Source organism: Thalassophryne amazonica, chromosome 6 (assembly GCF_902500255.1).
Source record: "Thalassophryne amazonica chromosome 6, fThaAma1.1, whole genome shotgun sequence".
NCBI classification, from domain to species: domain Eukaryota; kingdom Metazoa; phylum Chordata; class Actinopteri; order Batrachoidiformes; family Batrachoididae; genus Thalassophryne; species Thalassophryne amazonica.
The window spans coordinates 88,979,479-88,995,378 of record NC_047108.1 but is presented as its reverse complement, the minus strand read 5'-3'; the positions used below and the strand labels follow the sequence as shown (position 1 = coordinate 88,995,378).

Genomic DNA, 15,900 nt, shown 5'->3' with positions numbered 1-15,900 from the left:
ACTGTTATATGGACATGGTTCTTAAGGGGGTAGTAGATCATCTGGATGCCATTTGGCTACTATTAAATGCACACTGAGTATTTGGACACCCTAGTGTTCAGATGTAGCCTTAATCTTTATTGGAATAATTGGATGATGCAGGTTATGTTCAAAGACATTTTTCCAAATGACATTGTACAAATATAAAACCTCATGAGAACATGCAGGTCATTCCTTTCTCTGGCTGCTCCTCTACACTCCCATTATCCAGGTACCAGACTACCTGGACCATATAGACACTCCAATGGACTTCCAGACCATGTGGAACCTGCTGGAGACCCATCGCTACCTCACATTTGAGGCCTTTGAGGCTGACTTTGGCCTTATTGTCAACAACTGCCTCAAGTACAACGCCAAGGACACAGTTTTTTATCGTGCCGCCCTACGTCTCAGAGAGATGGGAGGTGCTGTCATACGAACAGCCAGACGCCAAGCCGAGCGGATAGGTTTTGACTACGAGACAGGCATGCACCTCCATCGCGAGTTGAGTCCGGACAGCCAGCATGACCATGAGAGAGACAGGGAGAGGGAGCGTGAGAGAGAAAGGGATCGAGACAGAGACCGGCCATTGTCTTCTAATGAAGACGGTAAGCGATATTCAGAATACATGAAGCTTGGCTGCATGCAACCAAAATATTTACCTCTCAGTGCTTGATAATATTAATTTCTGGTACATTATTGCAAAGTGCTGCAGAAGGTCACAGCATCATTCATCCATCATCTAGTAAACCTAACCTTATGGTCTCCACCACCTTACTCAACAACCAGGCTGTGCAACGACTGAACAGAGCAGGAGCCAAAACACAGCACTCATGGTACCTGTGTACAGGCCGGCAGGTGTGGGAGCCACTGCTCCAACTTTTAGTTGGGTTGAAAGGCAAAATTAATTTTTTTTTTGTTTGTTTTACCACGATGAGATTAAATGGCTGTTTTGCCTCTAATGCATCTTTAATTTATATCGCCATGTCTTGAAATGCCCCAAGTTTTTATTGGTGAATCTTTCAAACACACGATATTAGATATAACCAGAATAACACAAATTGATCTTCAGGTATTGCATCTTTGACCTCTGGCTGTTATCACACAAGCCACCTTTTCTTTATCCTCTTCCTGGTTTCCAGCCATACTTAAAAAAAAAAATCACATTATTGATTTATTATCACTTTAATGTGCCTTCTACCTTTCTGAAAGTGTTTTAACATGCCTTATCTTATTTCTGGTCCTCACAGACCTCCTCCTGCCAGAGAACAGGCGACGGCTCCCATTGGAAGAGCAGCTGCATTACCTGCAGGTTCGTCTCGATGAGGTCAGCTCTGGCAAGCACAGCATCGGTCAGTCTCGCAGAGCCAAAGCTCTGAGGAAGGAGATCACTGTCATCAAGAGGAAGCTTGCACACCAGCGGGAGGAAGGCTCCGGTATGGGGGCCAGAGAATCTGTGGGAGGGGGAGACCGGAATTCTTCCCTTCCCCATCACCCATCTTCGACAGGACGCCATGATGAGGGGGGAGAGAGCAGCAACCAGGAGATTGGTGGCAAGGGTGTGTCTAGGAGGATGTATTAGTAAACACAATGTCATTGATAATGTAATTCAGGCTGAGTTGTGTGATGATGATGATGATTTTATAGAAAGCATTTCCTTCTTGTCCATGAGCCCAAAACCATTGTTTACCTAATTAGGACCACTTAAGGTGCCCCATGCAACATGGATTACACAAAAATAATAATAGCCATCCCAGAGTGGTAGCTATAGCCAGGTAGGGGTCAGTGAAGGATTACACAGGGGTCAACTTTTAAAAATGCTCCAATAATATTGAAAAATATACCACGTTATTTGTCTCTAAATATTCCAAAAAGGTACAGTTTGGAGTATCTGTGACTGAATGTTATGGAGTTATGGGGGAAAAAAAATAGCAAAAATTATGACAAAGGTTAAGTTCCGTTTGTGCAGGGGACAAAACTTAAAGTTGTTCCAATTTGTTGATGCAAATTATTGGTTGAGCCTGTAGGATTCATAAATATAATAGTTTTGACTGTGTTGAATGTTTGTTCTCCAAAGTAAAGGTCAAACATGTTCAACATCCATTTGATTGTATTCTGTATTTTACCTCATAATGTGAAACTAAGCATGACTTTTTAAGACCCTATTTCCTCAACCAATAACTTGTATCACTTGTTACCAAAATTGGACCAACTTTAACTTTTGACCCCCTCACAAACTGAACTTGATCTTTGTCACCATTTTTGCTGTTTTTACCCCATAACTCCATAACATTCAGTCATAGATATTCCAAACTATACCTTTTTGGAATCTTTATGATCAGACAAATAATAATACAGTAACATGCTTTTGGAGGGCGCTATGCATTTTCTGAGGCCCGACATTCACGCCCAGTCGCCTAAAATGACAGATATTCGCCCGAGTTAGACGAGGGACTCAGAAAATGCATACCGCGCGACAACAGCATGTTATTTGCATTATTATCACTTTTTACTGAGAAACACAACACGTAACGCGTACATAAAAAGTTGGCTCACTTAACTTTTGCCGTCTCGGCTGGCACGCGCGCTGCTCTCCTCATCAAGCTGGCTGCTTTAGCTGCTGTTCATTGTCATACTATCCATGAGAAAATCGTCCGGAATATCCATATTGGGACCAAAACACACTTCTCGCCTTTTCATCTTTTCCTCTGCGGACAGTCCCCCCCTCTGCGGACAGCTCTTGGGTTGCGCGCTATGACGTCACTTGTTTACGCACAGCGGGCGGGTATAGCCAGATAGCGTCGACGTAAATCTACGATACAGGCCTAGCAATGCCCCGGTAAAGTGATAATAATGTGGTATAGTATTCAATATGATTGGAGCGTTTTTAAATTTTGACCCTGTTGACTCTTACCTGGCTCCAGGTGCCATTCTAGGTTGGCTGTTGTACATTTTTTTTGTAGGCCATGGTATACTGATGCTCGAATGTAAGTGTTTGGGCACCGTATTGCTAATGAAAGTTTGCTTAAACACCAGTTTTATAAAAAGTGGAGGGGTATAACGTCTTGCGTGATTGTACTGTTTGGCAGTTTCTGCATATAAACTTGTGTCTCTTTCTCTTAAGATCTGAATGTGTCCTCGTCAGCTTTAGCTCCAGAGGTGGGCCGTCGGACGTCTGTCCTCTTCTCAAAGAAGAATCCAAAAATGGCTGGACCACCCAAAAGGCCAGGTCGCCCCCCCAAAAACCGTGATTCTGGCTACACCGGTACAGGCGTGACTCCCAGCCCGATCGGCCCCCCTCAGCTGCCCCTACTGTCACCGTCCAGGCAAAGGAAGAGGCCCCGCAGCCCCCACAGCACCTCCAGCTCAGACAGTGACAGTGATAATGATGACCTGCTGCCAGGTGCAGAATGCACACATGCTCAAAAAATTAAGGAAAGAAGTTCATAGCATGCAATTTCAGTGTCTCACCATTTCTTTGTTTTCTTTTTTTCTCCTGACAGGTTTGCCAAGTAATGGGTTTGATGGAGGCAACCAGCCTGTAACGGAGAGTTTTTTGGTGTACAGAAACGAGCCCCGTCTGCCTCGTTCCAGCTCAGATTCTGAGTCCACGACCAGCAGCAGCAGCAGCGCAGCGTCGGACAGGACCAGGTGATTAATGCGTGAAGAGTGCTCGATAGAGATTCTTAGCCTCTTCGATTGTTCTGGTTTTCTGAAAACATTTTTGATAGAGTAGAGTGGGTGAGTTGCCTGATGTTGTCTTCATTACACACCTCTCTGCAGCTTCTCTCCCCTGCCATCCCCTCATTACCCCATCCCCGTAGAGACGGTGCCTGCTCCCAGACCACCAATAACCAGCAAAAATCTATTTAAGCATAAAAATTCAAAAAGAAAAAATAATATAGCACCTTCAACTGCACCACAGACTAAAACAGTTAAATGTGGTCTATTAAACATTAGGTCTCTCTCTTCTAAGTCCCTGTTAGTAAATTATATAATAATTGATCAACATATTGATTTATTCTGCCTTACAGAAACCTGGTTACAGCAGGATGAATATGTTAGTTTAAATGAGTCAACACCCCCGAGTCACACTAACTGCCAGAATGCTCGTAGCACGGGCCGAGGCGGAGGATTAGCAGCAATCTTCCATTCCAGCTTATTAATTAATCAAAAACCCAGACAGAGCTTTAATTCATTTGAAAGCATGACTCTTAGTCTTGTCCATCCAAATTGGAAGTCCCAAAAACCAGTTTTATTTGTTATTATCTATCGTCCACCTGGTCGTTACTGTGAGTTTCTCTGTGAATTTTCAGAACTTTTGCCTGACTTAGTGCTTAGCTCAGATAAGATAATTATAGTGGGCGATTTTAACATCCACACAGATGCTGAGAATGACAGCCTCAACACTGCATTTAATCTATTATTAGACTCAATTGGCTTTGCTCAAAATGTAAATGAGTCCACCCACCACTTTAATCATATCTTAGATCTTGTTCTGACTTATGGTATGGAAATTGAAGACTTAACAGTATTCCCTGAAAACTCCCTTCTGTCTGATCATTTCTTAATAACATTTACATTTACTCTGAAGGACTACCCAGCAGTGGGGAATAAGTTTCATTACACTAGAAGTCTTTCAGAAAGCGCTGTAACTAGGTTTAAGGATATGATTCCTTCTTTGGACCATAAACTTTTATTACAGAGATTAGAGCATGCCATAGGTATTAAAGGCACTGCGCTGCGGTGGTTTGAATCATATTTATCTAATAGATTACAATTTGTTCATGTAAATTGGGAATCTTCTTCACAGACTAAGGTTAATTATGGAGTTCCACAAGGTTCTGTGCTAGGACCATTTTATTCACTTTATACATGCTTCCCTTAGGCAGTATTATTAGACGGCATTGCTTAAATTTTCATTGTTACGCAGATGATACCCAGCTTTATCTATCCATGAAGCCAGAGGACACACACCAATTAGCTAAACTGCAGGATTGTCTTACAGACATAAGGACATGGATGACCTCTAATTTCCTGCTTTTAAACTCAGATAAAACTGAAGTTATTGTACTTGGCCCCACAAATCTTAGAAACATGGTGTCTACCAGATCCTTACTCTGGATGGCATTACCCTGACCTCTAGTAATACTGTGAGAAATCTTGGAGTCATTTTTGATCAAGATATGTCATTCAAAGCGCATATTAAACAAATATGTAAGACTGCTTTTTTGCATTTACGCAATATCTCTAAAATTAGAAAGGTCTTGTCTCAGAGTGATGCTGAAAAACTACTTCATGCATTTATTTCCTCTAGGCTGGACTATTGTAATTCATTATTATCAGGTTGTCCTAAAAGTTCCCTGAAAAGCCTTCAGTTAATTCAAAATGCTGCAGCTAGAGTACTAATGGGGACTAGAAGGAGAGAGCATATCTCACCCATATTGGCCTCTCTTCATTGGCTTCCTGTTAATTCTAGAATAGAATTTAAAATTCTTCTTCTTACTTATAAGGTTTTGAATAATCAGGTCCCATCTTATCTTAGGGACCTCATAGTACCATATCACCCCAATAGAGCGCTCTCAGACTGCAGGCTTACTTGTAGTTCCTAGGGTTTGTAAGAGTAGAATGGGAGGCAGAGCCTTCAGCTTTCAGGCTCCTCTCCTGTGGAACCAGCTCCCAATTCAGATCAGGGAGACAGACACCCTCTCTACTTTTAAGATTAGGCTTAAAACGTTCCTTTTGCTAAAGCTTATAGTTAGGGCTGGATCGGGTGACCCTGAACCATCCCTTAGTTATGCTACTATAGACTTAGACTGCTGGGGGGTTCCCATGATGCACTGAGTGTTTCTTTCTCTTTTTGCTCTGTATGCACCACTCTGCATTTAATCATTAGTGATTGATCTCTGCTCCCCTCCACAGCATGTCTTTTTCCTGGTTCTCTCCCTCAGCCCCAACCAGTCCCAGCAGAAGACTGCCCCTCCCTGAGCCTGGTTCTGCTGGAGGTTTCTTCCTGTTAAAAGGGAGATTCCTTCCCACTGTCGCCAAGTGCTTGCTCACAGGGGGTCGTTTTGACCATTGGGGTTTTTACGTAATTATTGTATGGCCTTGCCTTACAATATAAAGCGCCTTGGGGCAACTGTTTGTTGTGATTTGGCGCTATATAAATAAAATTGATTGATTGATTGATTGATTGATTGATTGATTGATTATGTATGTGATGTCTGTCTAAGCTTGTCCCTGTTCTTTCAGTACCACCCCCTCTAAGCAGGGCAGAGGCAAAGCCTCATTCTCTCGCTCCGCCTTCCAGGAGGACAGCAGTGAAGAAACATCAGGCACTGAAAATGACTCCTACTCTGTTGGAGGGACACGGGGCGTTTCACACTGTAAGCATTACACACTGTTTTTCTCGTCTCAGTGGACAGTAGCGTTTCTTTTAATGTACGTGCTCGGAGCCGTTAATAATCTCAGTGTAAGATGATGGAAAACCATCTCTCTGTGTCCTTTTGTTCTCAGTGGTGCGTGGCCGCAGCAGGTCAGGATGCTGGATGACCTCTGATGAATACGCCTCTCTCGAAGCTCTGGACCTGGTCTGGGCTAAGTGCAGAGGTTATCCCTCATATCCTGCTCTGGTGAGACACCCAGACAGTGAAATGACACATGAAGTCTGCAGCGCCTGTTCATTTCAGTCACTGGTGCTGCTTCTCTTCCTCCTGCTTTCTGTAGATAATTGACCCGAAGATGCCCAGAGAAGGGGTGTTCCACCGAGGTGTCCCTATACCCGTCCCTCCCTTGGATGTGCTGAAGCTTGGGGAGCAAATGACCCAGGAGGCCAGAGAGCACCTGTTTCTGGTCCTCTTCTTTGACAACAAGAGAACCTGGTCAGTTTTTCTTTTCATTTCCATTCTAGGTAACAGTCAGAGTTAGGGTTGGGTATCGAGAACTGGTTCTTTTCTAGGAACATTAAGAAATGATTCGATCCACCGATATCAATAGCCTTTTTGCTTAACGATTCCCTTATCGGTCCATCAGAGCAGCTGTTGTCTTTGAGGGGGTTTGTCGGGAAAATGATCATTCCTCTATGTTAATTACAGACCCTGCAGCGGGTCTGTAATCAACCGCTTCTGCAGCGCGACACCACTTTCAAGCGTGAAACCAGTGAAGCAGTGCTTCGGTCCACTCTCTCATTGGTTCTTTGATTCGCCGTTCTTCAGATACGGCAAGTCCGCTTCTTAACCCCTCTCAAAGCCATTAAAATATCGTGAGTCACTTTTGTGTGGATTAAAGTAACTACCTGGGACTCATGTCTCGTTGCAGTCAAGAAACGAGAATCGTCCTCCATTCTGTTCACACAGCTCCAAACGCTGCGTGGCTCTCTGCCGAGACAAAGTCCGGTCGGAATTAATAACTTCAAAAGGAATTGCCGCTTTAAATAAAATGACACCTCTTTCCAAACGTTGCAATACAGACAAGAAGCTACAATCGACTAAAACGTTTTTTCCTCCCAAAATGAGACGTCCTGCGTTCTTTATAAATTACATCCTGACGTGGAGCACAGTCAGCTGCAAGAGCTCAGCTCAGATGTATGGAAAGACATTCATGTCAATAATGTCTGAAAGGAAATGCTTTTGACAAAAACTACAGATTTTGTTTATTTCTATTTATGTCCAGAGATCAAGGATCCACCATGTAGAATTTATTATGTCCAAAGTTTAAGGATCCAGTGACCAATTTCATATTTATTTACTTTAAGACTCAATAAAATGTTGTTCAGTTTCAATTCAATTTCAATTTAATCGGCTTATAAAGCGCCAAATCACAACAAAAGCTGTCTCAAGGCGCCTCACATAGAACAGTTCAACATAAAAAAATTAAAATAAATAAATTAAAATAAAAAAATTAAAATACATAATTAAAAACAGAAGTAAAAGAATAAAACAGATAAAAAAAACTATTCATAAGAAAGAGAATAAAAATAGGCTTTAAGTCTTGGCTTAAAAATGTCCACGGACTCCGACTGCCTCACGGTCGCAGGAAGACTGTTCCACAGAGCGAGTGCATGATAAGAAAAAGCTTTTTGACCCACTGACATAGAAAACCTGTAAAGCCTACTTTAATACACAAAAAATTCACAAGTGGTATCGATAATGGTATCGATATCTATAAAATCTTATCAATACCCATCCGTAGTCAGAGTTAGGCCAGAATACTTTTAATCAGTTACTGAATACAAAACACAGTGCAATCAGAATACTTTTAGATTACTCATACAATGTAACGTGATTACATTTGAATTACTGCAAAATGAATTACTGAAAATGATACACTTTACTAAAATGAACATCACAAATATTCATTGTTTTATCTGATAAACTGTCAAATAAATTACAAATTAAAATGAAGAATTAATATTTGTTGTTGTATTTTAGTATGAAGTGTATCATTTTCAGTCACTCATTTTGAAGTAACACAGAAGTATTCAGATTACATTGTTGTTGATGTTGTTGGCCTTGCGGCTGCTCCAGTTTGTTTCAGGTTGCCACATCATAGTGTTAATTTCATCGGACAAGACTAGATGAAATATCTTCATCAACATCCATTTTTTTCATGATGAAAACGATGATGACCACACAATGTCAGTATTCTAAAACGCTGGCAAAGACAAAATGAACATGCATTATTGTTGACAAAAAAAAAAACACTAGACGAAAATGTTTTGCATGAATTTAAAAACTGAAATAAAATCTCTGTCTTCATTTTAACCCCAGTGACTCTGACCTTCACCCTAAAGATTGAACTCTTGCTGCTCTTGCCAGGGCAGTTCTGGAAACCCACTATGTGTGTGCAACATTTCATTCACATTGGGATGAAAATCAAATTCTTTGACCATGGCCTTTGTCAAAATTCTTTTTTTTCCTCTATCTCGTCATTGACATACAGACTTTGGTAAAAAAAACCAACAAAACTGCCTGGTAGGAGTAGGCAAACAATCAGATATGACCTTGACCCAGTGTCAGTAAGGGGAGGTGATGGTCTAGTGGTTAAGGTATTGGGCTTGAGACCAGAAGAGCCTCGGTTCAAATTCCTGACTTGAAAATCAGTAAGGGCCCTTGGGCAAGGTCTTTAATCCCCTATTGCTCCCGGTGTGTAGTGAGCGCCTTGTATGGCAGCACCCTGACATCAGGGTGAATGTGAGGCATTATTTGTAAAGCGCTTTGAGCGTCTGATGCAAATTGGGCACCACAGTCTCATTTGAGGCCGGGCACTAAAGGGATCAAATATGACACATATAATGTAATTTCTCTTCTTCCGGGGACAGAAACACGGCACTTTCTCTGCGTTTTTGTGCACATTACATGCAAACAAAGTGAAAATGGAAAGAAAAGATGATGATGCATTGGAAAGTGGAGATGTGTTGCGGTTTGTTTATGACCCGGAGCTCAAATGTGTCGAGGCGGTTGTGCAGGCGAGAGAACGCAGCTACTCTGGTTAGCTGTGTAGGCTAACAAGACCTCTCACATTTGCTTTGTCTTTCATTCTCCACTGGGAACTGAAAAAACTGCACTTCTCGCGACTGGATCGATGATTGCAGCTGAAAACAAAACGGTACATCATTTATCCATGTGAAGTTATACTGTGCACAACAGGAGCGGCTGTCCCCATAAGTGGTCAAATGGTCAATATCACACAGGGTTCAAATGAGACTGCGCTGCCCTGTTGGCTAAAGTACCTTGTAGGAGTAGTGGAATAAACAAAACACAACCATATCTCAAATTATAGTGTGATTAGTCTACACCGTCTGTGTTTTCTTGTAAGTCATGGTTACCTTTTGAAGTTACGAGACGTGTGCAGACAGAGTCACGATATTGTAGTGGAAGTGCAAAGGAAATGATAATCTTCATGCTGAAGCGCATGTCAGCAAACATTCAGCAGAAATAGGGCAAATGTGGTATTTCAGAGAAGAGGAGGGGAAAAGTGACTGTTTTAGGTCAAGGTTTGCTGCACTATAGCTTATTTTGTGGCTGATGGTTTGCTTGTAACTGTGAAATAAAGAAAAGTGTCAATGAATCATGATGAGATCAGCCAGTAAGATTGTGAGACAGCCTTGATAATTCCCCCAAGAACCGTCACCAATACCGCTACACACACAGCTGCATCTTTACAGTTCTGTAATCAGCTATTTTTTATATATTGTACTGCATAGAATGAGCTATGTTCCTATAAACAGACCAGTTTGTAACTATATTATACAGCATGTATAATCTATGTTTGTGTCGATCATGTTGCCTGTTTATCTTTCTGACATGGTTCAAGCAGAGGGCCATCCTGCCTGGTTTGATGTAGGTTGCAACCTTTTCAAAAGGGAGTTTTTTTTCTTGCCTTTGTTGCCAGTTAACATGCTCCTGGAATGACTAAGGTCTAGACCTTACTCTTGTTCTTAGTCCTTTGACATGATCGTCATTGTGATTTGGCACTATATTAACAAATTGGATTGAGTTGAATTAGGCTTTTCTGAGTTCTGCATTTATCTAATGAAAGAGGCAGAAAATGACTTACTTCCTCTGTGTGAGGATGTGCTACTTTTTCCTCACTGTATGTTAAAAAGGAATGCCTTTCACCCCCTGCATGAAAGTGTATTTTCCAATTGACATGCTTAAACTTGGCATGCAGAAATAATAGCAGCATTGTCCATAATCTGGTCACTCCAGCAAGCGGAAAAAAGTTGAAAATATTTCATTTTTATAGCTCACATACTGTCACAGTGTGCGGCTGCTGCTCTTAAAGCCAGTAGTGGAGGAGTTTTCTGTCGTCTCGTTGAAAACAACAGGACACATCTTACTGACTGTTGTGTATCACTGGTATGTGAATGCAATATAAGAAATGCTTTCTTGGGATTATGTCTGTTGTTTTTGCAGAGAATATTTTTCATACAGTGTGTCGAGACATACGGCCAAATTTGTCCTCTGCCTTTATCCTAATTTATAGTTAGGCACACAATCCAACTGCTACAAATGCAATAGAGCCTTTATTGTCATTGAACATATTTCATGTATACAACAAAATTTGTCCTTTGCATTTAATACATCCTAATTACAGTTAGACACAATCCAACTCCAGATGTAGATGCTGCCTTGGTCAAGGGCAGAGAAAGGAGCATACCCTAAATAAGCATGTTTTTTTTTTGTTTTTTTTTGGTGACACGGGGAGAACATGCATACTCCACACAGAAAGGCCGGGAAGCGATCCCACTGCCTTCTCGCTGTGAGGCATCAGTGCTAACCACTAAGCCACCATGCCGCCATGAGGAACAGTGGGCAGCCACAGTTCAGCACCAGGAGACCGACTCCAGGTCTTGAGACTTGATCAAGGACAGTGAAAGGAGCGTGACCCATTACATGATATTTGATGTTGGGAGGAAGTGCCCAGAGGAAACCCACGCAGACACGGGGAGAACACCCAAACTCCACACAGAAAGGAACGGGACAGTGCTCAAGTCAAACTCCAGACCATCTTGCTGTGATGAAAGAGTTGTGCTGCCTGTTCACCGAGCCACACAACAGGTGTTAAACAGGACAGAAGTGAAGTTGGAAGTATTTTTAACCTCTATGTGAACCCTGTGTACAGATCTCAGAACAGCCTGAGCTGAGTTAGAACTCTGTCCAAAACTATTAGGTGATTTGTTCACTTTAATCAGTACCTGAAGTGATCTGTTATAGTTGATAAAGGTTTTTCAGGAATTACTGGATTTCCAGGTGTGGAGTGCTGTGTATAAATACTGGATTTTGGTATGTTGGGGAGTCGTCTACACTTCCCATATGGTTCGATACAGATGAAGGTTGCATGGTTCAATTCCTGTCAGGTCTCCTCAGATTGTGCAAGCATGAAAAAGTTACACAAAATTAAAACGAAGGAATAATATCACTTGGAATGTTTAATAGCTGGTTTCCAAATCCAGACCATTTGGGTTGATGTTTTTATATTACTTAAATGTGCCATATCAAGAATAACAATAGTAATAATAATGTCCGACACAAACTGAAGGATAGAATCCAGTTCCAGTGTGAAGTAGCTTCACATCTGGAAATGTGTTAAATCCCACAAAACCATTATTTCTGCATTTTGACGTTAGTGGAGTGTTAAACTTTAAATTTACTGCACTGCTCATGAAATATGTTTACGTGGAGCTGAAGATGTTTATGTGCACGTACAGGCAGTGGCTGCCGCGCTCAAAGCTTGTGCCACTCGGGGTGGACCAGGAACTGGACAAGGAAAAGATGCTGGAGGGCAGGAAATCCAACATCCGCAAGTCGGTGCAGGTGGCGTACCACCGCGCCATGCAGCACCGCAGCAAGGTCCAGGGGGACCCCAGCAGTGAGACCAGTGACAGCGACTGAGCACAAACAAAACAGCACGTGTTTGTTCTGGCAGGTGTCATCTAATTTAGCCCTGAAACCTAGTGGAAACTGAATCCACTATACCAGCCCCCGAGACACAGTGCACACTAAACCATGGAATTTGACATGTAAAATATTGTATTTAAGAGATCTGGGGGTTGGGGGGGGAGTTGTTAATAATGGTGAAAAAAAGAGGTTATGTTTGGAATCATGATTGAGAATATGTGGTTAACTGCAATATGACGGCACACGTCGAAAAAAAAAATTATGAGTATTTCACACTATGATACACACATACAGTCTGCCTGTCCTTGTTTTGCACATGCAGCCACACATGCAAATGTTAATTTTCAGCAAGGGATATATGTAAATGCACGCACCGTGGGAACAGCTGCACATGCTGCCACCTGCCCACATCATCTCAACATTCACACACCCACCCCTCCAAAAATCAGGTCAGGTTCTGGGGTCCAGAGCAGCACAGAGAGACTGCTGCAGCAGCCAGCACTGTCCACAAACAACTTAATGGTTATTTATTCTGCTGGCTCGTGTTGTTTTTTTTGTTTTGTTTTGTTTTTTTGGGGGGGGTTGGAACAAGATGCTCAGGCTTGTTTCAACATGGACTCTTTCTTATTGCTCGAGCTACACAGGATAATGTTGTAGAGTGTTTTTCTCGTTTCAGTGAGTGTTCATAATGTCTCCAGTTTTTACTTTTTTTGCTAACTTCCTCACACAGGCTACTGGTTAATGAACAATGAGGACTAAAGTGAAACACACAGTAGCCTCACAATCTGTCTTAGTCTCAGACTAGTGGCTGTAGAACTTTTATATATACAGATTGCATAAATACAGAAGTTTAATAAACTTTTTTTGTACGTTTTTTGGCTGTGGTCACTGTGTTGATATCAGAATGGATTTTGTTTTGATTATGGAGAACTTGAACCTCACTGTAGTATCAGCTGTGATACTAGGGGGCCCTATCTTCTACTTGCCACGAACTGATGCAAAGCAGCCCACAAGTGTCATTGTTAGTTTCCAGCTGATGCAGTTGGCATTTTTATGCCCAGCAGCCAAAATGTTAAAAATACTGAGTGCACTTGTGCACCCACACATGGGTGTGTTGGTCTTAAAATGGGGTGTGTAGTCAAATGCTATCATTAAATGGGAGAAGGTGATAGAACCATAGACTAACAAAACCTTGTCTAAAGTTGCTTGCCAAGTTTTCTCACTATTTTTACAGTGCATGAAATGCCTTACATAGGCGGGTTCACAACACATACTTTGTGTTTGTATGGTACAAACAATGAAACTGAATTGAAAACATAAAAGTAAAGAGTAATAAAAAAATACAAAATTTTCCTTTACTGCTTCACCTTGGGGGCTTTGATACATGCACAGATCCATTAACTTGCCAGAAAACCTCTCACTTGAGTCCACTATTAGCAGTACACCAGGTTCCAGTGTACCCCAGTTTTTAAATGGGATGATAGGTTACAATCTGATTGGCTAGTCTGATTCCAAAAACACCCCTGTATGACTCACTAATGAACTACAACCCCCTTTTGCACCCTGTGCCCTCCAATGCACTTAGGCTGTGCACCCATAAGTAGCAAAATAAAGTTGCACATGCCTCAAATGCAGTTGCACTAATCAAGATAGGGCCCTCGTTTTGGTAAATTTCTATGATTTTTAATGTGCATTTCACATTATTTTAACAAACTGTTAACAGTTGCAAACTGAGCTCACTCAGTCGTGTTAACACACAGTCAACCTACAGTATATACTCGTAATGCTACTCATATCTGTCTGATAAATCTTTCCACACATGACAAAGATCCCCCACCTATCTGGAGCACTCGCTCACCGCAACAGTTTTTTTTTTCATCGGATGCAGATCTGTAACCAAAATAACCCTCATCTAGGTGAAGACGTCCTGTAAGTGCTGTGAGCAACGCTGAAGCGAGTGGAAACAACTGATAAGCATCAGTCAGTGGTTTCAGTTGAACAATGTCACAGGTGTTGTTGCAACAGGTTTTCTTCTCTTTTAATCAATCAATCAATCAACATTTATTTATAAAGCGCTTTACAGCACCGACTGGTGTCCAAAGTGCTTAACATTAAAAACACAAATTTACAAAATAAAACATAAAATAAAATTTTAAAACAACACATAAAAAAAGAACATAAAAATAACAGAACATGTCACCTCCCCACTAAGTGTTAAAAGCCAGTTTAAATAAGTCTTTAACTTAGATTTAAAAAGTGCTAGGTCAGGAATAGTACGTAACTCAAGAGGTAGCTCATTCCACAGTCTGGGGCCAGCTACCGCGAAAGCATGATCACCCCAGCGTTTATATCTTGACCTTGGAACATCTAAGTAAAGCTGGCCAGACGCCCTTAATGTCCTACTGTAGGTGCGCAAAGTTAAAATTTCAGACAAGTAGGGAGGTGCAAAGCCATAAATAGCTTTAAAAACAAACATTAAAATTTTAAAATCAATTCTAAAACGAACTGGAAGCCAGTGGAGTGAGTACAGGACGGGCGTAATATGCTCACGTCTAGAAGTGTTTGTCAAAAGACGAGCAGCAGCATTCTGCACCAACTGGAGACGCACAAGAGACGACTGATTAATGCCCGCATAAAGTGCATTACGATAATCAAGTCTGGAGCTGATGAAAGCATGAATGGCCGTCTCAAGATCACGTCTACTGAGAAAGTGCTTTATTTTAGCCAAGAGGCGAAGTTGGAAAAAACTAGCTTTGACAACAGAATTTATCTGTTGATCAAACCTCAAACAGCTGTCAAATATCACTGTCAAATATCACTCCCAAATTCTTGACAGCTGGTTTTACATAGTTAGCCAAAGCACCAAAATTTGGTGTTACCACATTTGGTATGCCAGTGCGCTCAAACACCATGATCTCAGTTTTACCATCATTCAGGTAAAGGAAGTTTCGGGACAGCCACTGCTTTACATCACGAATACAATTAAATAATGATGACAAAGCATCACTCCCATTAGTCCTCACAGGCAGATAGATTTGCAGATCATCTGCATAACAATGAAAGGACAAATTGTGTTGGGTTATAATTGACCCCAATGGCAGAATGTACAAAGAAAATAGAATCGGCCCAAGGACAGATCCCTGCAGCACTCCACATCACAGAGGAGCAGTTGATGAGGAAAGGTCCCCAATCATGACAGAAAAGCTCCTTTCAGCCAAATATGATCTAAACCACTCAAGTGCAGTACCATGAATGCTAATAAAATGTTCCAACCGGGAAACAAGTACTGTGTGATCCACAGTATCAAAGGCTGCTGTGAGGTCCAACAGAACCAGCACAGCAGGATTCCCTGCATCCACCGACAGAGTAATATCATTATGAACTTTTAAAAGTGCTGACTCAGTGCTGTGTCGCGATCTAAACCCAGACTGGAATTTTTCAAGGATGAGATTGTCTTCTAAAAATGATTGTAACTGTAAAA

At 41.6% G+C, this 15,900-nt stretch overlaps 1 protein-coding gene across 1 annotated transcript in view; it reads left to right on the top strand.

The window, feature by feature from the left end:
- Nucleotides 1–13,292, top strand: part of brpf1 (bromodomain and PHD finger containing, 1) — a 30,256-nt gene extending 16,964 nt beyond the window's left edge. Inside the window, 8 exon segments of the mRNA XM_034172739.1 lie at nt 251–626; nt 1,269–1,577; nt 3,143–3,421; nt 3,522–3,669; nt 6,271–6,404; nt 6,535–6,650; nt 6,745–6,899; nt 12,230–13,292. Of these exon segments, the coding sequence (XP_034028630.1) occupies nt 251–626; nt 1,269–1,577; nt 3,143–3,421; nt 3,522–3,669; nt 6,271–6,404; nt 6,535–6,650; nt 6,745–6,899; nt 12,230–12,413 (1,701 nt within the window). The 3' untranslated portion in view covers nt 12,414–13,292.
- The last annotated feature ends 2,608 nt before the right edge of the window (nt 13,293–15,900 follow it).